Here is a 27074-nt window from a genome sequence, read left to right on the forward strand (position 1 = left end):
TAAATCAATCGACTAGCAGCATAATTCTTTTGTGTTGTCAGTGTGAATTGAAACTTTGTTTGCATCAATGCATTTTCTTGGCTTCTCCGTTAGAATGCCTGTTGTTGATGTTGTTTCGCCAGTGCAAAACAAAATCAAGTGAAAAATTGCGATCCTTGAATCTTCACTGCTATGCCTATTGGTATACGTTAAAGAAGAGTAATAAATAATCATAAACGACGCTGGAAAGCGACCCAGCATAAAAAGAAATCATTTTGAAAAGGTACAGTAACTGTTTGTGAGGCAGTAATGTTGGTACAGCAATAAAACTTTATTCATCGTTTGAATGCATTTTCATTTCTTAAAGTCAAATGTCCTTTTTTAAAGCGCTAAAAGAGTGAAAAGGCCTTACTTGTTATTTTGAAGCTACGATTTATTCATTCATTGTTAGAAATATAAAGATGATCACCGAAAAAGCAGCGAAATTCAAATGAGACGGTAAAGTATACACTGGAATGACAAGGGCACACATAACTCATGCATGCGCTGAATTACGAAAAAAAATAACAAAACAGATTACGGTCATATAAAAAGTAAGCAAACAATACTCTGCCAAAAATGCGTATATATATATATATATATATATATATATATATATATAATATGAATATATACCACAAAACATAATCGTGCAAACTTAAAAAAAAACACTTTTGCTGTCACTGTGGTTCTCTAACTATTTTCTCATTTAAGTTGATACTATGCTCAGTAGTAAGTACATTCAAGTTTAAGAATGCATGGTTATGTCAATGCAAAAGATATACTGGCATGTCGCAAATTATCATTCTTGTTCTCTGTTTATGTAAAACAACAACAACAACAACAACAACAACAACAACAAAAGTGACATCGGATTGTGGTGTGATTATGGAATAAACGTTACCAGTCACTTTTGTGCATGAACTCTTGTATATATTGTATATGGAAATGAAAAGAAATGAAAATGAAATAAAATGAAAATGAATTGAAATGAAAATGAAACAAACCCTGTTAATACAATCCAAGCCTCATGTTATTTGCTGAAGACTCTGGAACGTTGTCCTCTGCACCGCAGTAAATAATGCTGACTTAATTTTAGAAGTTGAGGAGAGGTCATTTGAACCTCTGAAAGCATCTGTAACTTCCAGGGTCGGACGGATCCAAGCAAGGATCTTGATGGGGGAGGAATGCAGTCATACCTTTACAAACGCATCGGTTTTTTACTTTTGAGACTTTTTGATATTGAATTGTACATAATCAAGTGCTCGGATACTTATCAACAACTATTAACAAATTATCAGATAAGTGCTATGGGAGATCAAAGACAGTTATGGGCCATGTTTCATAAAGCTGTTCTTAAAGTTACGAACAACTTCCGAGCGACTGGTGATCAGTTCTGATGTGCTATACTTATCAGAAAATATATAATTCAGCACAAGAACTGATCACCAGTCGCTCGTAAGTTGTTCGTAACTTTACGAACAGCTTTATGAAACACCCCCATGGTCAGGTTTGCTATAAACGAGCGTTGTAACCGAAGTTCGCAATCTCTTGGTTATTCAAAAAGACAAGCAGGTCATAGTGCGTTTGTCCATGGTTCTTGAACCTAAGAAATTTGTTTGAAGTTCATCTTCTCTTCACGCCTATATATCGATCACAATCGCTACTGATGTGTAAAAGAGACACAAACCACGCCCACCTTGTAGGAGGTGATACCATTTTTATTTTTAGAGATCAAATTTTGGTATAATAACGCTGCGCAGGGAGATCTTTACGCAGCTTGTTTTAATGCGCCTGCGTATTTCAGGTGTTATCTTTTCATGGTGGTAGTCGTAATGCGACGATAATGAATAGTGAGTTCGCAGAAGCCTGCTTTGTGTAGCAGTAAATACGACAAATATATCTTGTCTGGGTGGGCTACAAATAGGCAGCTTCGGACAGGTATAATCCAAACTGAGACTGTGAGACATTTTCAACATATTGTTTTCGCCTAACTGGTAACTGGTACAGGGACCCTACTCCTACTTATATCGTAAGTTGCATCTTGTTCATTTAGGCCTACAGCTTTTCTTCCTCTATGTGTTCAGACGTCATATTACAAGTATATTTTAATGATCCCGGTATCTCGTCATTGTATATAGCACGCAATCATGTTGACAGCATATAATATTCCATCCCCTAATCTTCCAGCTTTCTCGCTTTAATCTCTCTGCGCAGATCGCAACGTTGTACCTGTCTTCTGTTCTTATTTCCCATTGCACTTTGCTATTTTTTGTCATGTTTGGTGTGTGGATGTCATAATTATCTAAAGTGGTAGACGTACACTGTTTCGCGAAATTAAGAGGCTATTTATTTGTCCTTCTTATTTTCATACGGAATGCATACATATGTCTTTCACAAATCATGAATTATGAATAGGGTTACTATAATTGCAGCTCTTTATTATTCCAGTAGTGAACTATCAATCCGAACTTTTGTCTTGAGTAGTTCCTATATCGCAAAACGATATCCTATTGTAACAGCGAAATTCGAAATGATAAGTATGAATTCTACAAATTTCAAGAAATATACAGCTTCTTCAGAAAAAAAATCTTATTCATTATTTTGATCTCTCTCTTACGGCATTTTCTTGCAACTTTGATAATGTACATTAATAGACAGGGAGAAATATCATTCTTAATCGTTGTTGTCTTTCTATCTGCGTGGAAATTCAAACACGTCACTGTGAAATGTAATTCGCGTCAAATGGCTTATCTTTTTTTCTTTCAGGAAATACGACCTTGTCTTCGCCAACATGTGGTGTTTGGTTGCAGCCATTAGTGTCATAGTCCAAGGAAACCTATTACCGCCTGTTGATGCATTTTCTGGTGAAATCACTTCCTCGAATGGTCCAGCCGTAGAAGTTCAAGGTGCAGGAACTTCAGGAATTCTCAGAAGCAATCTGTCATGGAGTTCCTCTGCAGAAATGGAAGAGACAAATCAAACAGGTGATACACCAAAGCTCGACCCATTGCAGTGGACAAGGGTCTTTGGGTGGACGTGGGTGAATGCCCTTGAGATGAGCTGTGCCTGTGTTGGGGTACTGGGAAACCTGCTTGTGATACTCGCACTCAGGATGCAGGTAGGAACCATAAAACACTCGACCGACATCTTAATCGGAGCACTGGCAGTTTCTGATCTACTGACATCCATTTCCATCATGCCCTTACCTCTTGCTGTAAGAGTGCCGCGAACGCCACTTGGTTCGCTGTACTGTAAGTTTGCATACCCGCGTTACTTTGTGTGGGTCCCAGTCCACGTGTCTATTTACACTTTAGTAGGAATAGCCATCGAACGCACGATTGCAATAGTGAGTCCACTACATTTCAGATCTTACGTCACCACTCGCAAAATTTACACGTACATATCGACGGTGTGTGTCCTGTCGTTTATATCTTGCCTCTATCCAGTTAAAACGGATGTGGTCAACAACACCTGCAAGGTCCCGTATGGACCAGAGACCAGTGGAACGATTATGTTCTACCTGCTCATGATCAGGTTTGGCACACCTGTGACCATCATGATCGTAACGCAGGCGGCTACGGCGTGGTCACTCCATCGTCAATCACAGCACGTGCGTAAGGGGCTTTCTCAAGCCACCGGGGTACCGTCCACTCACATACGGGCTCGCAACCGTATCACCAGGTTGACCTTCCTCATTGTCTTGACGTACATCCTGACCTTTGCTCCCCATCACGTGACTGCCGGGGTATGTGTTCTGCAGGGAAAGCTGTACTCGTACCTGCACAGTCCTCTTCACAGCGCTCTGTCTGTGCTGATTTGTGTCAACTCTTGCGCCAACCCTTTCATATACGCGTCCCAGTACCCGAGGTTCCGGACCGCCATAAGAGATGCTTTCAAATGCAAACGAGTTGACAACCAGAACCATCCGTTTTTCACTTCAGAGTCAAATACTTTTCAGCATGAAAAAATACGAAAAAGCAAAGATTAGTTAAAATCGTCAAGAAGAGCAATCCACCCATAAATAAACGCTGTACGTGATATGACTACCCTAAAACAACTCTTTAAAGTGCAATAATAATAACAACATCTATTACTACTACTACTACAAAAGACGATCTGTGATGAGTCGATGAATGTCCACCTAAAAAGTCATAGAGTTATGACTGACATTTTCACAAATCTATCAAAGGCTTGTGATACGATTAATCACAGTATCATGATACCAAAATTGTGGTATTCTTGTTCTTGTTTTTGTGGTGTTCCTCAGAGTTCTTTTCTAGGACCTTTATTCTTCAATTTACGCAATAAGGACACTGATAATTCATTCCCTGTGATTTCTTTTTTTTTAACAGAAGGCACTAATATCATTTGTAAACACAAAAATTTGACCCTGCATCCCAAAAACAAAACAAAAAGTAGCCAGCCATGGATTTTTAGTTAAAAGCAGATCTTGAAAGAACAGACTCTAAGCTTTAAAATCATGTATAACTCAATTCAAATGGACTCTCCTAAAATATCCTAATATTGGAAAGAAATCACTCACTCTGGAAAGTGTGAACTGAGTGAAGAGGCTCTGAAGTACGGGGTCTATTCAAGCGCTTAATCTTTAACAAGTTGTGCTAGTAGTGCGATGAATGGAACAAAAAAAAAAGAATAAGTTGAAATTAGGCATGCTTTATTAACACTTACTGTAGATGATTATTGCCAACTTTCAAAGCAGTAGCATTAAACTTTCCAAAGTTATTAGAGTTGAAAGTGAAGAGTATGGACAGGGTTCTAACAAATCAAAAGAAGAATCTAAGACACACCCAATCACAGCAGCGTATCCTACCAAAATGTGTTCGAGAGAAACTGCTAAAAAATTTCCTGTTTGTTTGATGATCTCAAACTTTAGTATTAATGTCAAAAAAGACTTGCTCTTTCAGAAAATATGGAAAAAATCAAGACTGGCCATAAGTTGACCCATTTCACCTATTTTCAGTTCTCACACAAAATCAATGCGTGCGACGTTTTGTTGGTTTTGTGATGCACGATCACAATATGGTTTTGTGCCAAGAAACTGTCGGTTAATTGGCAACAGAAAACATATAATTTTGTGATATTTAGCAATCACAGTAGATCACATGACTTGAGCGGACATATGTAAGGATGTCCATGGTTGAGTACATAAGTTCCTAAGTTCCTAGGGTTTATGTAGGCTCAAAGTTAAATTGGAAGTATTATAAGAGAAGTTGAGAAAGTATCATAAAACATTGATATTTTGCTCACTTCGGCATATATAATTTTTTTTTAATTGTGTGAAAAGTTTTTTTCTAATGTTGTTCTCTCGGCCGTTCCTATTTCTCTTATTGGGATCTGGTACGCGCATGCACCAATGTCTTCAAAATAATATCATTCGAATACTAGTAATAGTTGCTGCATCTCCGATGGAAATAATGCTGAACAATGTTATTATGAAGTGGGTCTGATGACAATTCATTATATACGCAGTGTTGCCTTTTCAGCAGGGTGTTTTTGGTTTGTGTGTGTGTGTGTGTGTGTGTGTGTGTGTACAAAACTATGAACAAAACCATACCATCCTGTTTCAGAGGCCTTTCCCCATCAACAAGAGTTTTTCATAATTGCAGCACACGATCATCGGCTTCTGTTTATACGTCTTGCAAGTCATATCCCTACTGGAAAGAACACAGTGTCCCACAGTGTGTTCACACTGTGTTCACATGGTCGACTATGTAAAAACGCTCGATTTTCACAGTGTGAAGATGATTTCGCATTGTGGTGTGGTTTCACAGAGTGTTCACATAGTAATGCTGTTTCACACTGTGAATTGATGACTGACATTGTGTTCACACTGTTAAAACGCTCGAATTTAACAGTGTGAAGGGATTACACACTGTGGTCACAATGTGTTCACACTGTGTTTCTCACACTGTGGAACACTGTGCTCTTTCATAAACAATGTCATACCGGTACAATTGTTTTCATTTACTGAATCAAAACTGTTGAACTCGCTACCCCTCCATGTTACGAGTGTCTCATCTGTGAATGGCTTCAAAAGCAGATTTTTAAAAACTACTTGTTATCAGCGCACTTGAAAAAATGAATAAAACTTTCCAGAATTGTTTATCCAGGGTAGAAAAACACTTATTCATGCACATTATTGTTATGTTTGGGAAAGTCTGTGAATATGTATCTTTTTCCCCTCATTATTATCTTTTATTTCGTGTATGTGTGTGTGTGTGTGCTCATGTGTGTGTATGTATGTTATTATTGTATCAATTTTATTGAAACATGTACTGCTATATCAGGGCATATTCCCACCAAAAAGTTACGTGTTTGTGTAACTTCTCATGTCATGTCATCCTTAGCTACTCACTATACACTACCTCACTGTATACATTTAGTAGTTGTCACTATTCCCATATGAATGCACCCCTGTATTTACTAGATAATGTGACTGAAATAACGTGTATCTGAATTAAATCTGAAATTGAAAATGAGATTTATGGTCCTATGGTCCTATCTGTCATTGAACAATTACCAATGAATGCTTCAGTGAAATCTAAATGACTAAATGCACTTGCATCCCCTACGAAATCAGACGTCACTATAACTGAATACACCATAAAGCTTTCTGTTTATCCAATTTTAATCTAAACTCATAAAGCGTTAGTGATTATGTAATGATATACGCTACGTGTAGTAATGACAGAATGAGGACTGGAATGATAGGATACGTTGTGTTTGCTGTTTCAACAATCAAGATGTCAAAATGCACTAAGGTCTACAACTCCTTTCCGAATATATACAGTATATATATACGTACAAGATATACTTTAAAACGTACACGATTATAGCAAAATTCTCGTTTACGAAGTCACTTCTAGGCGCCATTGATAAAGAAAAACCGACTATTGATTGTAATGTGTTCCGCTAAACGAAATGCGCATTGCTTACGAAATTACGAGGGAGAAGGAACATTCACATAGTTTTTCTTCATGAGCTAAAACTTTAAAGTTTAGAGTATTTAAATATAAATTATAAATTTCGAACTATGATTGGTTCATATAAAGTGAGGAAGGGAGCGTCAAGGATACACACGAGAAATCCTATAACATGTAACTCATGTAATCATATTACAGATGTATTGTAGAATTGACGGAATTGATGATGATTTTTGAATGTTAATGAAATTGCAGAAAGTTAATGTATTTGAAAAAATGGCATACAGAGAATAAATCAAATCAAATCAAATCAAATCAAGGGTGATATATTTAGAATATTCCGATGGATCGTTATTAAATCCGAGTATGAAACAGGGTTCGTTATTCCGAATATGAAATAGGGTTCGTCATTCCGAAACATATGAAAGCCGAGCCAGATGTTTGTTAATCCGACAAAGAAATGGGTTCGTTATAAAGAACATTTGTGGCGTTCTTCAGAACATTAAGTATTGGGAAGGTTTGTATGTCCGTTAATGAAATAAGGTTCGTTAATTCAGAACTCGAGGAGTAACAAACCTCTTCGGAATTAGACAACCCAATCTTGTTTTCGGATTAACAAACTTTCGGAATAACGAACCTTAATCCACTTTCAGATTTACAAACCTTCAAAATTAACGAACCTTTCTTAATTGTTGGATTAGCGAACCTCCGGAATAACTGACCGTATTTCACATTTGCATTAACGAATCTTCCGATTAATGACCCTTATATCATTTTCGGATTAACCGCAAAATCAATAGGAGTTTAACTTAGTTTTGACCGTCATTCACATGAAAACAACATTTCAGCAGTATCACTGATTCGATCGACAGAATCGCCACGTGTATGGCGCTTACAAAAATCCACTAATATATGACCATGACCCTAAAAGAGGCTGGAGCCTTGCAACAGCATTGCCAGAAAGAATATAAAGAATATAGGGTTCTAAATTTCACCATGATGCACGTCTATATTATAAGTTTGTGCTTTTTTTTGGGGGGGGGGGACCATCAAGAACCAATCGAAAATAAACCCTCCAGGCTCTATCAATATTACAGACATAGACGCAAATGCGCTCAAGCATTACATATATCTTTTAAACATCTATTTTTTGACAATGTAAAATACGAAAATAAAATACCACAGATTTAGCGATGGATGAAGTATTAAAAATGTATACATTAATGGGTGTTACGCATGTATTACTACATCACCAACGCCCATACATGTCAAAAGACAACGTTTTTACACCTTTTTTATACGAGTGGGTATTGGCCATGTTTTCTACATTGTGGTTGATACCAGCGCCCGTAAATTATAAAAAAGGCATACTGGTATAAAATGATGTCAAAATATGTTTCACAGAACCCCCATACATATACACATAGACACCCACATCAACACACAAGCGCGCGCGCAAACACACACATACTTGTATAAGTATGCATATAGGTATTATTGTAAATGATTATAAATTATATTCGTATATTATATGTATATATATATATTTATATGTATATATATTACATATAAATATATACACTCAGCAAAGGAAGAAAGTTAACACTTTTTCCATTTGATATTTTTCATACAAGATTTAGATAAAAATCAATGTGTCATATACCACATCAATGATTATCTAATTGGCTATCAACCTGGGTGGTAGGTTGATACAAAGGGAAATTTTACGCATGTGTGAACACATTCGTTCTTGTCCTCTAAGGCAGAACAATAGAAATTGCAGAATTGGACATATTTGAAGTCATTTGCAAATGTCCTCCCAGATAGCAATGATAGCAAAAGACCAATTTAACTCAATGAGAGACATAAATGAAACAGCAGAAATAAGTTTCTGTTCCCTTGTTTCCGTTTATATTCAAAACAAGAACACAGTGCGGAAACTGAAGGTGAAACATAAGCATTTTCCATCAATTCAAACTTTAAGGGACTTAGAGAGTAAGCCATAAAGGTGATAAAATCGACAGAATTTCTTCATTTTACCTTTTAATTTAAGAATGCACGACACAAATTCAAGAACCAAATATTATTTCAAGTTTTCTTAATTTGGAATAACGTTTCAAATTTAACTTTCTTTATTACCATATCTTTTTTTCTCTTTTATCTTGTGACTGCGTATTTGACAGAAGATTCTTCATTTTCCTCCATTATTGTTTGCTTTTCGTTATCTTTGGAGGGTTACAGAGACATTGTTGAGATCATAGGTTGATTTTTTTTTTAAATCAATTTGCATTTCTATTGTGTGGAATGTGTCTTTTGTCTCATTATTATATGGAAGAGCAAATACGCTTGAACAACAACAACCTGCCCATTTTGCAATTTTTACTTTTGTGCCTTGGAAGAGAAAAACGAATGCGTTCACTCATGCGTAAAATTAACATTTCCATTGACCTACTAGGTTGATAGCTAATTAAATTACCTTTAACATACCATTTTTTAGCCAGATAGTCTATGAGAAAGATAAACTTGAAAAAGTGTTTACTTTTTTTTTTTTGCTGAGTGTATAGACATGTTATCATTATGTATATATATATATATATATATATATATATATATATATGAATATTTAGGTAACATGAATTAACAAGTTGCTGTGTTAACAGTTTGAACTATGACACAATGTATATCTCGCTGATAGTGGCTGCTATATCGTGTTGAAGTGGAATAAAACACAGGTCTCACATAAAACTTTTCTGCACTGGTCTGCTTTTTGCATTATCTGGATTATACAGGAATAACTTTGCCTTTTATGATCATAATGTTCGCAAATATATCACCGGGACCATTTCCCTCTAGTTGCAGTGAAAAGATTTCACTTTGATTAAAAAACAGAAAAACAAAAACAAAAAAGAAAATAAGTATTTCAAGATACCACTTCGGTTTTTTTAAGAACCTTACGTATTCACGAACATTCCTCGTTCATCTACGAGATATCTTATGGGCAATTTCGAGCAAGCGTGTGCGTGTCATTGTAACATCAAAGCCATTGAAAGCAGAAATTCGATGGTCGGAAGATAGAGTGAAAATCTGTACAAAGGCATGGTGTATAGCATTCAACGATGGCATTGACTCCCAGCTTTCTTTATTCTTCCTGTAGACTAGTGCAGGGTAATTAATTGAATGGAAATCCATTAGTGACATTTCCAAGGGGAAAAAAAAAGACCTTAACATTCAATATTGATCTCAGAATGTCTCCCTGTCTTTTGCTATTTCATGCCATGCACAAAAGAAAAATAAATTGACTAGCAGCGAAATTCTTTTGTGCTGTCAGTGTGAATTGAAACTTTGTTCGCATCAAATGCATTTTCTTGGCTTCTCCGTAAGGATGCCTGTTGTTGATGTTGTTTTGCCAGTGCAAAACAAAATCAAGCGAAAAATTGCTATGCTTGAATCTCCCCTCCTATACCTATTGGTATACGTTAAAGAAGAGCAATAAATAATCATAAACGACGCTGGAAAGAGACCCAGCATAAAGAGAAATCATTTTGAAAAGGTACAGTAACTGTCTGTAAGGCAGTAACGTTGATACAACCATAAAGCTTTATTCATCGTTTGATTGCAATTTCAATTCTTAAAGTCAATGTCCTTTCTCAAAGCGCTATGAGAGTGTAAAATCCTTACTTGCTATTTTGAAGGGACTGTTAATTCATTCATTGTTGGTCACCTAAAGAAGCGAAACTCGAAAGAGACGGAAGAGTATACACTGGAATGACAAAGGCACGCATAACAAATGCATGAGCTGAATCACGAAAAAAAATCAATAAAACAGATTTATATAGGTTTTGTTTTTGTTTTTGTTTAAATGTATGCCTGTTAATGAAATTTGTATTTTTATATTGTAAACTGACTGTTTCGGGCGCACCGGGTGGGTTGGAGAGGATGGCCTGAGGGCCCAAGTCATTTAGTTGGCTCTTTCCAGACCCAGGCTGACCAACCTGGTGCTCACTTACCACTCCAATGTATGTTTTGATTTTGAAATATGTATTATGATATTTGTGAATGAAAGCCGAATAAATAATAATAACAATAACAACAATAATAATAATAATAATAGAAAATATATTCATATATATATGCCAGAAAACATAATCGTTCGCCGTCACTGTGGGTCTCAAACTATTTTCTCACTTACGCTGATACTATGCTCAGTAACAAGTACATTCAAGTTTAAAAATGCATAGTTATGTCAATGCAAAAGATATACTGGCACGTCGCGAATTATTATTAATGATATGCCAAAATAACATTTAAAAAAGAAAGAAATATCTTGCTCTTGTTCCTGTAAAACAAAAAAAAAGTGTCATCGCATTGGGGTGTGATTACGGAATGAGCGTTATTAGCCACTCTTGTACTTTTGTATGATTTACATTCGGCTAGGTTGACCCATTTCACTTATTTTCAGTCCTTTTGCAAAATCAGTGTGTGCGACTTTATGTTCGTTTTGAGGTGCACGGTCACATATGGAAATGAAAAGAAATGAAAAGAAATGAAAATGAAATGAAATGAAAATGAATTGAAATGAAAATGAAACTAAGCTACTAATAGAATTCAAGCCTCATAAATTATTCGCTTAAGAGTCTAGAACGTCTTCCTCTGCACCGCCTTGAATAATGCTGACTTAATTTCTGTAACTTCCAGGGTCGGAAGGATCCAAGAAAGGATCTTGATGGGCGGAGGAATGCAGTCATACCTTTAAAAACACATCGGTTTCTGATTCTTGAGACTTTTTAATATTGAATAGTACCTAACCTAGTGCTCGGATACTTATCAACAACTATTAACAAATTTTCAGACAAGTACTATGGAGGTCAAAGATGGTTACATGGTCAGGTTTGCTAAAAACGAGCGTTGTAACCGAAGTTCGCAATCGCTTGGGTAGTCAGAAAGACACGCAGGTCATAGTGCGTGCGTCCTTGGTTCTTGAACCTAAGAAATTTATTTGAAGTTCATCTTCTCTTCACGCCTATATATCGATCATATAATCGCTACTGATGTGTAAAAGAGACACAAACCGCGCCCACATTGTAGGAGGGGATACCATTTTTATTTACAGAGATAACAAATTTTGGTATAATGCTGCGCAGGGAGTTCTTTGCGCAGCTTGTTTTAATGCGCCTGCGTATTTCAGGTGTTATCTTTCCATGGTGGTAGTCGTAATGCGACGATAATGAATAGTGAGTTTGCAGAAGCCTGCTTTTTGTAGGAGTAAATACGACAAAGACATCTTTTCTCGGTGGGCTACAAATAGGCAGCTTCGGACAGGAATAATCCAAACTGAGACCGTGAGACATTTTCAACATATCGTTTTCGCCTAACTGGTAACTGTTACAGGGACCCTACTCCTACTTATATCGTAAGTTGCATTTTGTTCATTTAGGCATACAGCTTTTCTCCCTCTGTATGTTCAGAGGTCATTAAAGTTCAAGTATATTTTGATGATCTAATCCCGGTATCTCGTCATTGTATATAGTACGCTATCATGTTTACAGTATTTAACATTCCATCTCCTAATCTTCCAACTTTCTCGCTTTAATCTCTCTGAGCAGATCGCAACTCTGTACCTGTCTTCTATTCTTATTTCCCATTGCACTTTGCTATTTTCTGTCATGTTTGGTGTGTGAATGTTTATAACGATCCGTTTATCTAAAGTTGTAGGCGTACATTGTTTCGCGAAATTAACAGGGCGTTATTCATTTGTCCTTATTTAAGTAAAGCATACATATATATTTCACAATACATGAATTATGAGTAGGGTTACTAGTTACAGAAGTTCATTACACAACTTGTGATCTATCAATCCGGATTTTTGTCTGAAGTAGTTCCTATATCGCAAAAAGATATCCTATAACAGCGAAATTCGATATAATAAGTATGAATTCTACACATTTTAAGAAATACGGCTTCTTCAGAAATTTAAAAAAAATGTTATTCATGATCTCTCTCTCACGGAATGTTTTTCTTTCAGGAAAATATATTAAGATAGACGACCTAGTCTTCGCCAATCATGTGGTCTTTGATTGTAGCCATGTGTGTCATTGTCCAAGGAGACCTATTACCGCCTATCGATGCATTTTCTGGTGAAACCACTACCTCGAATGGTCCAGCCGTAGACGTTGAAGGTGCAGGAACTTCAGGAATTCTCAGAAGCAATCTGTCATGGAGTTCCTTTGCAGAAACTGAAGAGACAAATCAATCTGGTTATACACCAAAGCTCGACCCATTGCAGTGGACATGGGTGTTTGGGTGGACGTGGGTGAATGCCCTTGAGATGAGCTGTGCCTGTGTTGGGGTACTGGGAAACCTGCTTGTTATACTCGCACTCCGGATGCAGGTAGGAACCATAAAACATTCGACCGACATCTTGATCGGAGCACTGGCAGTTTCTGATCTACTGACATCCATTTCCATCATGCCTTTACCTCTTGCTGTAAGAGTGCCGCGGACGCCGCTTGGTTCGCTCTACTGTAAGTTTGCATACCCGCGTTACTTTGTGTGGGTCCCAGTCCACGTGTCCATTTACACTCTTGTAGGAATAGCTATCGAACGCACGATTGCTGTAGTGAGTCCACTACATTTCAGGTCCTATGTCACTACACGCAAAATCTACACTTACTTATGGAGTGTGTGTGTCCTGTCTTTTATATCCTGCCTCTATCCTGTTGAAATGAAAGTGGTCGACAACACCTGCAAGCTGCTGCATGGACCCGAGTCCAGTAAAACGGTCGTGTTCTACCTGCTTATGATCAGGTTTGGCACACCTGTTACCATTATGATCGTAACGCAAGCAGCTACGGCGTGGTCACTCCATCGTCAATCACACCGCGTTCGCAAGGGGCTTTCTCAGGCTACTGGGGTATCGTCCACTCACATACGGGCTCGAAATCGTATCACCAGGTTGACCTTCCTCATTGTCTTGACGTACATCCTGACCTTTGCTCCCCATCACGTGACTGCAGGGATATATGTCCTGCAAGGAAAGCTGTACTCGTACCTGCACAGTCCTCTTCACAGCGCTCTGTCTGTGCTGATTTGTGTCAACTCTTGCGCCAATCCTTTCATATACGCATCCCAGTACCCAAGGTTCCGGACCGCCATAAGAGATGCTTTAAAATGCCAACGAGCTGACAATCAGAACCATCCGTTTTTCACTACGGAATCGAATACTTTTCAGCAGGAAAAAATACCACAAAGCAAAGAATGGTAAAAGTCATTAAGAAGTGAAGCCGACGCCTAATGCGCTGTAATTACCTCCTACACCTTCATGCTTTTTACATAGACCTAGCATGCTTACTCTACGTATATATTTTGGAGCACAACAAAACATACCCTACTAAAAGTCAATACATGTCCACGAATAAACGAAAATTTATTAATAGAGTCATATTCAAGGTTAAACAGAAATTATATTTATGATTCTATATGAAATTAGTGGACATGTTGATATTGTGCTCAAAAGGAGCTATGGCAAAATGCATTAGACGATGGCCAATAAATGCCTCAGAGAAATTGAAATAATCATGTATGTGACTGCATGTACCATGCATTCACCCCCAAGAAATTGGGCATCAGTATAACTGACTAGTATACTACAGAGTATAGTATTCATCCAATGTATTTTTTTTTCTAAAATCATGAGGTATAGATTGTGTAATTATATAGGATATGTGTAGTTATGATATATTGGATAATGGGACTCGTTGGTTTCCTTTTCAAAAATGCATGACAATCTAGAGCCTGGAGGTTACAACTTCTTTACAATTCACCATGTTTATAGCCGATTGATGTTCTATTATTGATTACTATTATGCAGACTGCAGGACCGTAGTTTTTCATCATTATGACGAAATTTCGTTGTAGTCCAACGGATTGTGTATACACATAATGTAGATGATGATTTTCGGACCTGAAGTTTTACTTCATGATTTCGGTATAATCATGTTTGTTTAAACGAGAGTAAACTGTAGCTGATTACAAACATCCATTTTGATGACGTGTATATGGATTGATAATTTACAAGCTAAATAACTTTTTTGGACACATAAGAAAAAAAAAAGACAAGAACGAAGTAACTAAGTATTAACACCTTCACTCCAGCAAATCTCACGTATCTAAGCCGAGCTTGAACCCAGAATATTTTTTCTCTGATGGCCCTTTCTGGTCACTAAAATCTTTAAATTTGAAATGTTGGTACCCCCCCCCCCCCCACCCCCACCCAAGAAAAAGGAAAAAAATGGAAATGTAGTAGCCCGAAATAAAATAAATTATAAAATTTCATTTTGAATTTTAGGTGATCTTTCTGGCCACCAAAATGAATTTCAAGTAGCCCCGGGCCATCGAGTTACCGCTGATGTTGAGCCCTACCTCAACCTTTTTAGGCAAAACGCAAATAGTATTAGCGCAAACTTTCAAGCATACTCCCACACACACAACGAACAACACAAAACTCTTAACTATGATAAGTCCTATCAGATATGACCCTAACTTTAAAGAGATGGTATAGTATTGGTTGAAATGACGAATCAGCTTTCGACTTTTTGCGAGATACTCAGAACCCATTTAATTAAAATGTTAAAGAGCATGGTCGAAGTTTATTTGATGAAAGTCGGTTTTGAAATTACTGAGATATCCCAATACAAAGTAAAGCAAAATGACCCTACATAATAAAAGGTGGGTCCCACCTATTATTACGACCACTATGTTTTGGATATCTCACCCATTTAAAAAAAAGTAACAAATAAAAACATTTTCTATCCAATAAACTTTGAATTCCTCTCAGAATTATAGGCTCTTTCATATTTCATAGGACTTTTCTCATTATCTTAAAAAATATTAACAAAAACATTGGAAACTTGAAGCACCATCTCAACCGAAACTCTACCAACCCTAATCATATGAACGAACGAATAGACAAACAAGCCTTAGAAACTCGTCGAGCACTGATCATCAGATTGGGATTTTCTGATGATATTGTAATTTTCATTTCAGACAAAATGTCAAATATATTCAGCCGAATAGACTTTGTGTCTGTCAGTTATTTCTCCTCGAATATAAGCATCTGCGTGTTTATCAAAGTACTGCATGTGGTAATATATATTCATATCCGTGTCCGCACATGTCTGTGCGTTTGTGTAAACGTTTATTAGCAAAGAAAAAAGTCCGAAATGCTGTAAGATGGGGAGATGAACGTCGGAGGAGAAATCTAGATGCAAACTTCTCCCCCTTGCCCCTTTTTCCACCGTCTTAGCTTTTTAAGCTTTTTATTTGATGCTCGTCATTCTGAAGTTTCGATAATCCGAAATCAATCCGAAACACACGCATTACACATACCTGGAGGTATGAAATCATGAAATTGAAATAAGATTATATAAGTTATTCCGAAGATTCGTTAATCCGAAGATGAAACAGGGTTTTGTTATTATAAAGGTTCGTTCGTTCGAAAATAAAACAAGGTTCGTTATTCCGCAGGATCGTTATCCGAATGAGAAAGGAAGAATATGGCTTATACTCCGAATTTCCGAATAAACGTTCGTTAATCAAAAAATGAAGTAAGGTTCGTTATTTTAAATTTTTATTTTAAATTTAAAAATTCATTTTAAATGTAAAAAAGCTGATCTCCCAGAATATGAATTGTATATTGATGGTATATCTCTTGAAAGGAAAATATTTAATGAATTTCTCGGTGTGTATATAAATGAAAACCTAAAATGGGATGATCATGTAAAACACATCATTTTGCCTATATCCCGAAACGTTGGCATGTTAACTAAGCTTCAGTATTTTTTACCAACTCGTGTATTGTTTACCCTGAATAATGCCTTAATTTTACCATATATATCGTATTGCAACATTATCTGGGCAACCCACAAATGTAACACAGACCGTATACTTCTCCTACAGAAAAAAGCAATTCGAGTGTGCAGTCGAGCACGCTCTCGAGATCACACCGACCCATTGTTTTTCCAGCTTAAATCCCTTAAGATAAATGATATAAATTTTCTCCAAAAAGCTGTATTTATGTTTTGTCTCAAGTCAAACCTCTTGCCTCCAATATTTAACAGAATATTTCGGTCAAATTCAGAGATTCACTCTTATCCAACCAGACAATCCACAAACTTACATTTATTTAACCCCAAAACCGCACTCGCGCATCATTCTATCAGACACTCCGGCCCTGACACTTGGAATTCCCTTCCCATCGAAATTGAAAATATGACCACTATGTATTCATTTATGAAGGCTGTAAAACTTCACCTCCTTAAGCAGTATTCCCAGGATAACATTCTGATTCCTTTATTGTATCATAATCAAATGTATATGAATATGTACGTGGTACATGATGCATGTATGTGTGCATACATATATCGATTTATTTATCTATCCACATTATGAATATGAATATATATGTATGTATAGGATAGGTACATCATGTATATTTTATGAGCATGTATGTGTATGTGTACGATGTGCCTTACCATTACTGCGTACATAAAATAAGCACGATATATTTCATTCCATATCAGATAACAATATTTATAGGATACTTTGTATACACACATTATTATTTTCATAGTGCATATTCGGTCATTACTCCGGCAAAGGCAACTGAACGTGTTAACTTTAATATCATTATCATATCGTATTTATCATCATTACTATTATTGTAAAGTAGTTGGAGTGGTACAAACACACTCTGTAACTTTCCCTTTCCCCCTACCCTTCCCTATTTTTCTCTTTCTCTATTCCCTATTCTATCCAGAGTAGGTAACCATATAGTCTCCATACCGTCAAGCCTCGGCTTATTTTGGAGACCCTTCTGTTTAAGTTCCATAAACTGTTTGTATTTAAATGTCTTGTATAATTGTACTAAAAACTATGTGTCGATAAACTGTTTGTCATAAATGACATGTACATAATCATATCTGATGTAACGGAATCAAGCAGAAATAAATCAAATCAAATCAAATAAACAAATTATTCTGAAGGTTCGATAATTGTATCTACGTCATCTATGGCTCGATCATCCTGATGATGAAAGATGAGGGGAAAGGGTGCACACTAAAAAATAAAGGTTTAAATTTGCACCCTATTATTTTGTCCCTATACCAGCACCCTGGGGTGCACATTTGTACCTTTTATTATGCAAGTAGAGAATTAAATCTCTTGAAATTCATATTTGTATCTGCAAAGATGCGGACATATCCATTAGAGTGTAAGTTTGATCTTACGAATAAAACCTTGGTACCCGTGGTCCAAATGTTTAATTTACAATGTATTCATGTTTATGGTGCATGTTGGCACCCTTCATTAGTACAAAACTGAGGGTGCAAATTTGCACCCCTGCAGGTTCAAAATTCAGCGTGTTGCACCTATAACGGTGCCAGTTGCTTATTGCGGTGGATAGTTCTACCCATTAGGGTGGTTGTATTTATAGGGACAATTTGGGTGTTCAAATTTGAGCCGTATTTCTTAGTATGTGGCGTATACGAGGAGGAGAAGGTGAAAATACTTTTTTTTTTCGTGTATAACACCATCTTATTCCTTCCCGTCAATAAGTATAAGTGACCAGCTGACTGGTATTTACCCATAAAATACGGTAAGTTAAAATATTTCATAAAACCATTTTATAATAGAAATAATGCACAGGTTTAAGCTCTGGACGTTAGTGGAGATGCAGCTCATTCTCGGGTATTCACAGTGTTGTGCAACATGCACTAGGCCGCGCTTCGTGCATTATACACCATTTTAATACCCTCGAGTGCGCTGCATCTTCACTAAGGATCCCTCATCTGTGATTTGTATGAAATTCTACCTTTAACAACACCGCATTCTTTCACTAAAATAAAGTTTATTAATTTTCGGCGTCACGAACCTTGTTTTGATTACTGAATTAGAACGTTAGGTTTTAAAGAACTTTCGGAATAACGAACATTCAGCACAACGAGTATCATTTCATTTTCGGATTAAAAACAACCAGACAAACTGAAACCCAATTTTCCGCCTCAAACGTTGCAACCAGCACGCAATCTTCCAACGAAACCCGACAACGTTTTAACGTTTGCATTCATTACAAATTTTTCACGGACTGCACAGGTTTTAAGGACGATATTTTGTGTGCAATCTTTCGCCCGTTGCTATCACGCAAGTGGAAATGAATTTGTATTTCTCTGGCCATTGCGGGCACTTGGTCACAACCATCACACAAGAAGAATTATAATATCGTATCAGGGCAATAACCCCCCGCCCAGGCACTTACCCCCTGCTAAATTCTGGTTAGCGATAAGGTTAGAGTAAAGATTAGGGTAAGGTCTTAGGTTAGAGTTTGGGTTAGATTTAGGATAAGGGTTAGGAGAAGGGTCAGGGAAAGGTCCGGGGTAATTGCCCTGGGGTTATTTGCCCCAGACCAGTCTATTATGTGTGTTTTGTTTTTGTTTTTGTTTTTGTTTTTGTTTTGTTTTTTTTTTTTTTTTGGGGGGGGGTGTTTTTTGTCGAAAAAATGGAATAGAAATTGAATTGAATTGAATGGAATTGAATTGAAATAATATTCCGCTGCCGCCGTATTTTTTGACCAAATCTATTCAAATTCGGGAAAGTTTGGGGATAGCAGTTGCATGCAACTTTTGGTAGTTTCATAGCGCCATCTCTTGTTCCGTTTATTCATGATTTCCCAGGGGTTCCCTGTCAGCAATCGACTTTCCACATTTTGTGACGGATTTCGTTCATGTTTTGTACATTGATTGCCAGATCTTGCTAGGCAATGACCTATCCTTGTTTTCGTTATGCTGCCCCCAATGTTCAGCCTTTTATATGAATACCATCTACATTTCTTGAGGTACTTCCGTCATGGTGAGACCCTAGGGCCCGAATTCACGAAGGAAGTACAATCTTGTCCATGGTATAAACCATGGACAAAGACCGTAGGTTTGTATGGGGCGCCAAGTGTCGCATGGCCTATTTCGTTACGAATTATTAGTCATTTCGTTACGAAATATTTCGTCTTATTTAACATAACCATTGCCAATGATACTGAAGGCTTTCTCACTGTACATGGTGTTTGCAAAAAAAAAAAGAAGTAAGCACAGGGTTGTAAACCCAATGTAATCAAAGCATGTCATGCAACTTCAATGCCATTCACGGTTCTAGTGATCAGTAAGTGTTAAATTAATTAATAGGGATTATAATAGTGTACGTGTGTAACTTACATCATTATTTTCTTTTATGCACGCTAATTCAATACGTCACCGATTTTTATTTATTTTTTTTTTTAAATGGCTGTTCATTATTCTACTTCTCTACGAAGAAAAAAAAAATTGTTGCAGCAACCGTCGAATTCTATCCAGTACGAAGGACAGCAAACCTTGCTTTCTTTTGCTGTTGGACGACGAAGGGTCAGAAAGACGCCAGATACTTTACAGTGGTAATTGCAAGACTTGTGCACAAAATGAAAAAGCTAACCATCATAGGGCAAATTATACCTTTCATCGTATTGGTTCCAAGTCCATACAAATATCATGCCAATTGTAAGTATATCGATGGGCATAGCGAGCACTCTTTGCATGCGTGTTATTAATAGCTTTTTTAATACATAGCGCCTTACCGGTCAGATAATGTATATGTCAGACGGGCAGAATTCGGGGATGTTGCAGTTAAATATATCACATGATTATTCTCTCAATTTGTTATTATTGGTTATCATTATTATCATTAGTATCATCATTATTACTACGATTATTATCATTATCATTATTGTACTATATCATCATTATTACTATGGTTATTCTCATTATCATTATTGTACTATATCATCATTATTATTATCATCATTATCATCATCGTCATCATCATTGCTGTGTAGGCATTATGTTAATGTGGTTATTTCTTTCATAGTAACTCTGCCCTTATATTTGTGACAGGGGGTCATGTTGAAGGCTGTAGGCTGTCCAAGCAATCAGATTGCAGGCTTTTAAGTGCTCAAAGACGATCCTGGCCAAAGTTGCTGGGTTGTCTAAAACCTCTTGACCTGTACACTTTACCATGTAACACAAGATCTCCACAAGCAATATCCGATTGACTTTCCAAACTAATTTAGATTAGAACAAGAGGTACTTGCAAGCCAGGCTCTGTACAGTTTCGTGGGCGATGGTTATAGTGTCATATTATCCTGTTGTTCAATGTCAATTGTCTTTAGATTTTTCTTGATGGTAGCGCTCATCAAGCAATTACAAGGTCAACTTGTTTACACTTTGATATGCAGCGTCTGAATTAAGAGTGGTTGGGAGGGCCATGAAAAGAGGCCTGAAAAATAGACCAGCTGCCTCGTACAGCTCGGTTATCTGCAGCATTTCGCGGACATCCTCTAGCTGAGCAGCAAACAGATTGGATTGGAAACAGAAGGGTTAATGAGGAAGTACGAAAGAAACTTGATACACAGCAGTATACGGTTTTGTCACCTCGGGAGAACGTTCTTCACACGTAAAAAAAGAGTAGACAGACACTCACGTACACACACACACACACACACACCCAGGCATACATATGTACATGGCTAGGACGTGGTGATGGGGACAATTTTGTAAATGTGTGTGTGTGTGTGTGTGTATGATGTATGTGTGAACCTTTTTGAGTCGAGAAAACGAAGCTTAAATTAATTTGTATAGCTACCTGCAAAGTAAGTTTGTATATGCATGTATATATAATTATATATAATCTATATTATCAAATAGCAATATGAAAGTGCTAATGAATTTTCACAGTGATATTCATGCTTCTTCGTCGCTGATAGGAAGTAATAATGCATTCCTCAATTGTGACATTATTATTGTTATTTCTAGTACTGCCAATACGCGGAGTAGTTATTACAATATATTATCCCATTTACGTTTTCTTTAAATGTGTATGTGTGTATGTGTGTGTGAGTGTGTGCCATGAACATATCTACCATAAATATTGATTGTAGCAAATTGCACCTTGAATCTCCTGATGATCGAACGAGGAAGAGCTAAATGTAAAAGAAGAGATGTGATGATCTTACTGTCTGAACCATTCTTTTTGCATCTTCCGCCATCGTTCATTCGACGATCCTTTTTACATACACACATTATCTTTACAAGAATTATGCATTGACTGATAGAGAAATGACTGAATTTTCCATCAGCATGATCAATGACTAAATCTACATCAGAGCTCAATAGTTATCATCAGCGTCTTAACAATGCATAATTATCAAGAATACATACAACAAGTATATACACGCTTTGTTGAGTTATGGGAAGTTAATGTGCTTTATTGATACACTGAAATTGGATGATAACAGTTCAGCATGATCAACGACATTGGTATTCTGAAAACATTTGTCATTTTTCTTCAAGTTGATCTACTTGATGCGTTACGTTTCTGTGATGCCTGACAACCTATTGCTCGATTTTTTTTTCCAATGAATATTGCATACTCTTCTGTAATAACTCTGAAACATAGATCACTACGATTTGCGTAGATCCTTTTGATATGGATATCAGTCTATTTTAGTTCTATCCCAGCATACTTAAGAAACAAAAACCCCTAAAAAAGCGCAGAGAAACATGATGAAATCAAACAAGAGGAGATGATATTCGTATGTGTAACATAAATGCCAACCTATACCTCAGGTAAGTTAATTGAACTTTTTCATTACTATACCCCTGGTCTTCCAAAATAAGTCTATGCGTTTGACCGTCAGACAAAATGTAATTTCAAGAAAGAAAATTTTTCGGTTACCCGATCTTGAAATTGAGCCCAACATAGGTGCCAAGACGGCATGACAACATAACGTGTGAACGTGTAATCAATGCACATGTGTTTGGATCCATAACTCTTTCAGTGGCCTACTCCGTGGGCAACTTGCACATGAAGTGGTTAACGAGAGCAGAATCGCAGGGCAAGTCGTTCCATCTCGGGTCGTTGCTCTCGAGCTGCATGTGGACGCAGTCCTCGACGCCGCCCCAGTTGTCGGGCTGGTTGGCTCTCCATGCGATGAAGTCAAGGGGCGTACCATCAGTCCACACCATGTTGCCCTCGCTGGCGATGTCACTCAGTCCCAGCCACAGCATAGCGTTGCCCTGTAGTGAATGCAACACTTGCCATGCCGTACTCTTCGATTATCATACTTTGTTTGTTTTTGTTTTTATGAGTACAGGGAAGGTGACCATTGACTTTGGTCAGGGAACGACATATTGTAAAGGCATGAAGTTTTGGGCCTCATATTGTGTGACCAAAGGAGCCCCTTCACTTTTTATGTAGATCACCACCCTTTCCATAAAACAGAAACAACGAGGAGTTAACAAATGAATAAGTGACAAACTAGACAATTCCCTCAAAAAGAAAAGAAAAAACTCTTTCCAGGGGAAAAATATATCACAGTTTTTCCAAACGTCTTTATCAGGGACAATCATAGAACATATATATATATATATATATATATATATATATACATATATATATATATGAGTTATCTTTCTGTCTCACTCCTCATATTTTCTTTATACTGGAGATGTTCAATACTTTTTATCGCCGAAAATGATCATTTTGCATAACTAACTGCATTTTTCACGAAGCCATCAACTTTACAAATCACTCACAAGAACTCAGTCTAATTTAACATGAGTTGTTCTAAAAGGAAATTGCAAAAATTTGGAAAATACGTTTTCTTTTTATTTTTGCTTGTAATGTACGATCACTCTGTTGTCGACGTCTGTCTTATCCGTTCTCAACAAACAGGCTATCTACATGTCTCAAGAAGACTTAGAAGAAACTAAAAAGAGTAAAAATTTCAACTTATGTAATAATTCATCTATTATGTGTACACGTTCAAGTAGAAATATAAGAAAATGTTTCAGATGCTTTAGATTTATATTATGTACACAAACATGGCAAAGAATTCAATTACATAAAATGCCATTAGCTTTTGCGACATGTGCCTCTTTATCCATTTTGCTCCCATCGCCTTCCCCCCCCCCCCCCCAAAAAAAAGATAAGAACACATTTCAAAACTTAACAAAGCAATAAACAATACGAAAACATTTTGTTTCCCTAACCTTGCTCTCCAAACACATCTATTTGATTTCACGGACGACAACCCCCCACCCCCTGTTTTTTTTAGAGAGACCTGTACGGCTGTAGTTCTTTTACCTCCTGTTGGGTAGCAGCCCTGTAATGGTTGAAGACAAACTCCTGCTCGGCATCCGAGTGAATCGATGCGAGATGACCGATATCCACACAGTTCCCTCCGTGAGACACGGTGAAAGTGTTGCACCGTTCCTCGGCCGCTTGCCATGAGAGCCTCTCTGCGACATGCCTGTAGAGATACAATTTGTATTTCATAAGTTTTACCGTTATCAAAATAACACCAACATGAAAGAACCAGACAATCATAAACACTGACGTCATAAGTGATTTCAATTTGTCAGAGTCTGTCACCAATAGCTAGAAGTTCGAAGTTATGCAAGGCACATTAATCTAGCCGGATTTTTGATACTTGGAAGCCTCTCGAGGTACAGATGCCCTACTCAAACTTTTTATTCCAAAATTAAGATTTTAATATTCCTTTGCAGCCAAAACATATTCAAGTTAGATATTATTTAAAGAGGTAAATCGAACTTTTTATGCGTGTTTTTGTTTTTGTTTTTGTTTTTGTTTTTGGTGGGGTGGGGAGGGGGAGGTTATGTGGTTTCAACGGGCTATCGATTTTTTTAACTTACATGTACCAGAAGGGATAAAAAATCGACATGGATATCACGCTGCAGCCGTTCTTATCTATCATTTTGTTTTTCACGCAAGAGTGACAAAGACGTCAGTTTTCATCACATGCTTATGTACACACACAAATAACTGTAACCAGTTACTTATATTAGTTTTGTTAATTTTATATTTTTTTCGTATCTATACTCCACATGTAAACTCTTATCTTACTTTTTATTTTTAAGAGAGACTTCCAGTATGTAAGCTTTTTTCTAAAGTGATTAGGCACTACCAGAAAAAAGTATTTAATGAGTATGCAATGAGTCTGAACTATTGATAAAAAGTAAGAAAGATTCCAGTTAGTAATTTTGGGCACCCAGATTGATAATGTTGTTTTTGTCTTTGCTATATACTGCAACCTAAGGTGAGGTAAACTGATTTAAAGTTAATTCCGACGAAATGTTATTAATTGTGTGAAAGTAGGGGATCATTGTTATAAAAACAACAAACGAATAATAGAATTTGTGGTTTTTAAGTTTGTTTAATTTCTACCATTATCCATAAATGTCATTAACCGCCTACAAATGTCTTGTGTGTTAGATCAAATGAAGTCGTAGACCCTTAAATTGCTTAAGCTAAAGAACTGCAAGGTATTGAAGTATCATTAGAAAAATGATGATCTAGATTCTTAACAATAATATCAATACTTTATTATTCTAGTTTTGTTACATCCCCAGGTAATATTTTATTCGGTATTTCAAATACATAACTCTCAGATATCCCCGTCGGAAAATTGACCTGACATTGGTCAGTGAATGAATTGCCATATACATATATATATATATATATATATATATATATATATATATATATGTATATATATATATATATATATATATATATATATATATATATAGTACTTCGAAAACAACGATCCAATATTTTTTCTTTTTTCTTTTTTTTGTTGTTGTAAAATTCAAATTTCCGTTGACCACCGAAAGAAGTGTAGATTTGCTATTATTTCTAACCGTCTGTGAAAGAAATTTCATTAAATTTAAAACTCCATTGCACGTTCAAATACAACTACTTGGGACGCATTCATTACTGAACTGGGAACATGTAGTTTGCTGTCTAGATCTGTAAATTCAAAATGACGTCCTTTCCAATAATTGAGGACAGTCTTTGCATAATTCATAATAAAAGAAAATTATGGAAAAAATAATATATAATATGAATATATGTATGGGAAGATAAGTTAAGAAACCAGAGTTATCCATTTAGACACCTATTTTGATTTGTATTTTATTTATTTTTTTATTTTTTATTTGTTTTTTATTTTCATTTCTTTCACAAGTCCTTACAGATAAAATACATCATGATGCTTCAAAAAATGGAAATATATATAAATAAATGAATATATATATATATATATATATATACATGTACAACATGACAACAAAAAAGACATCAACAAACAACAAGCAAAAACATACCACAAAGAAGATGAAAATATATACATGTACAACATGACAACAAGGAAGAGATTAACAAACAACAAGAAAGCACATACCAAAATAAAAAATGATGAAGACAGACAAGTTTATATCAAATAGCATTCTGATTGTCAACCTTTATGATATTCTACATCCTCCTTTCCCCATTACCTGTAGCAGTAGTCCTCGAACTCTGTAAAGCCTTCGGGGCAGCAGGCGTGTGCTCCCTTTGGTCCGGCCAGCACGGCGGCGACAATTAGAGCGAAGACAGCAGCCGAGCCCTTCATAGTGGTTCTTGTGGAAGCAGTGGTAACACGAGTGATTCGTTCTGTTGTAGCGGGTGTGGCGAAAGCATCAGAGGACCCATACTTTTATATGCTTTGTATCGATTCAGATGGACTTGACAGATAAGATCATCTCCCAGATGAAAAAAAAAGTAGGCGTGCACAATTGCTGATGACGTCGTATGACATGGTTAAAGGTTTGGAGAAAAAAAAATGGTTTATTACTGCCACTCTTGCAAGGGGCTAAGTCATGTATTTTCTATCCAAAAACACAAATTACAAACGAAGAAGAAAACGGGCATCGGCCCCTGGGATTTGCGGATTGTTGCGGGGTAATCTAATATCACTGGACACACTTAACGGTGTAGTAGGACGTTTACCCTCTGACGCTTTGTCAGGCAATCTTATCAGAAATTTTGATTTTCGATTTGAACAAGAGGTTCTCCATGATATTAACTTACATACTTTTGTGGGGTCAATGTCGTATTTTTAGTTCTGACACGTGTCTGAAGTGGTGTTCGCGTGCTATACTGAATTTGGTTCGATTTTTGTGAAGTGCACTCTTC

The 27074-nt window shown here is 36.6% G+C and overlaps 3 protein-coding genes across 3 annotated transcripts; 2 read left to right on the forward strand and 1 right to left on the reverse strand.

Moving 5' to 3' along the window:
* Positions 1–2812: 2812 nt before the first annotated feature.
* LOC139710294 (allatostatin-A receptor-like) lies at positions 2813–4009 on the forward strand. The gene has a single exon (XM_071622220.1). It carries the CDS (start codon positions 2813–2815, stop codon positions 4007–4009), a length of 1197 nt encoding a protein of 398 aa, XP_071478321.1.
* A 9038-nt stretch (positions 4010–13047) lies between these two features.
* On the forward strand, positions 13048–14226 carry LOC139710295 (allatostatin-A receptor-like). Its single transcript, XM_071622222.1, has one exon. It carries the CDS (start codon positions 13048–13050, stop codon positions 14224–14226), a length of 1179 nt encoding a protein of 392 aa, XP_071478323.1.
* An 8359-nt stretch (positions 14227–22585) lies between these two features.
* LOC139710286 (echinoidin-like) lies at positions 22586–26560 on the reverse strand. Its single transcript, XM_071622213.1, has 3 exons — positions 26396–26560; positions 24183–24348; positions 22586–23113 (listed from the first exon to the last, which is right to left on the reverse strand). The coding sequence occupies exons 1-3, from the start codon at positions 26509–26511 to the stop codon at positions 22880–22882; spliced, it is 516 nt and encodes a 171-aa protein (XP_071478314.1). The 5' UTR covers positions 26512–26560; the 3' UTR covers positions 22586–22879.
* Positions 26561–27074: the final 514 nt, after the last annotated feature.

Source organism: Diadema antillarum, unplaced genomic scaffold (genome assembly GCF_040938485.1).
Source record: "Diadema antillarum isolate AM-2024a unplaced genomic scaffold, OU_Dant_1.0 seq00001519_RagTag, whole genome shotgun sequence".
NCBI lineage: Eukaryota > Metazoa > Echinodermata > Echinoidea > Diadematoida > Diadematidae > Diadema > Diadema antillarum.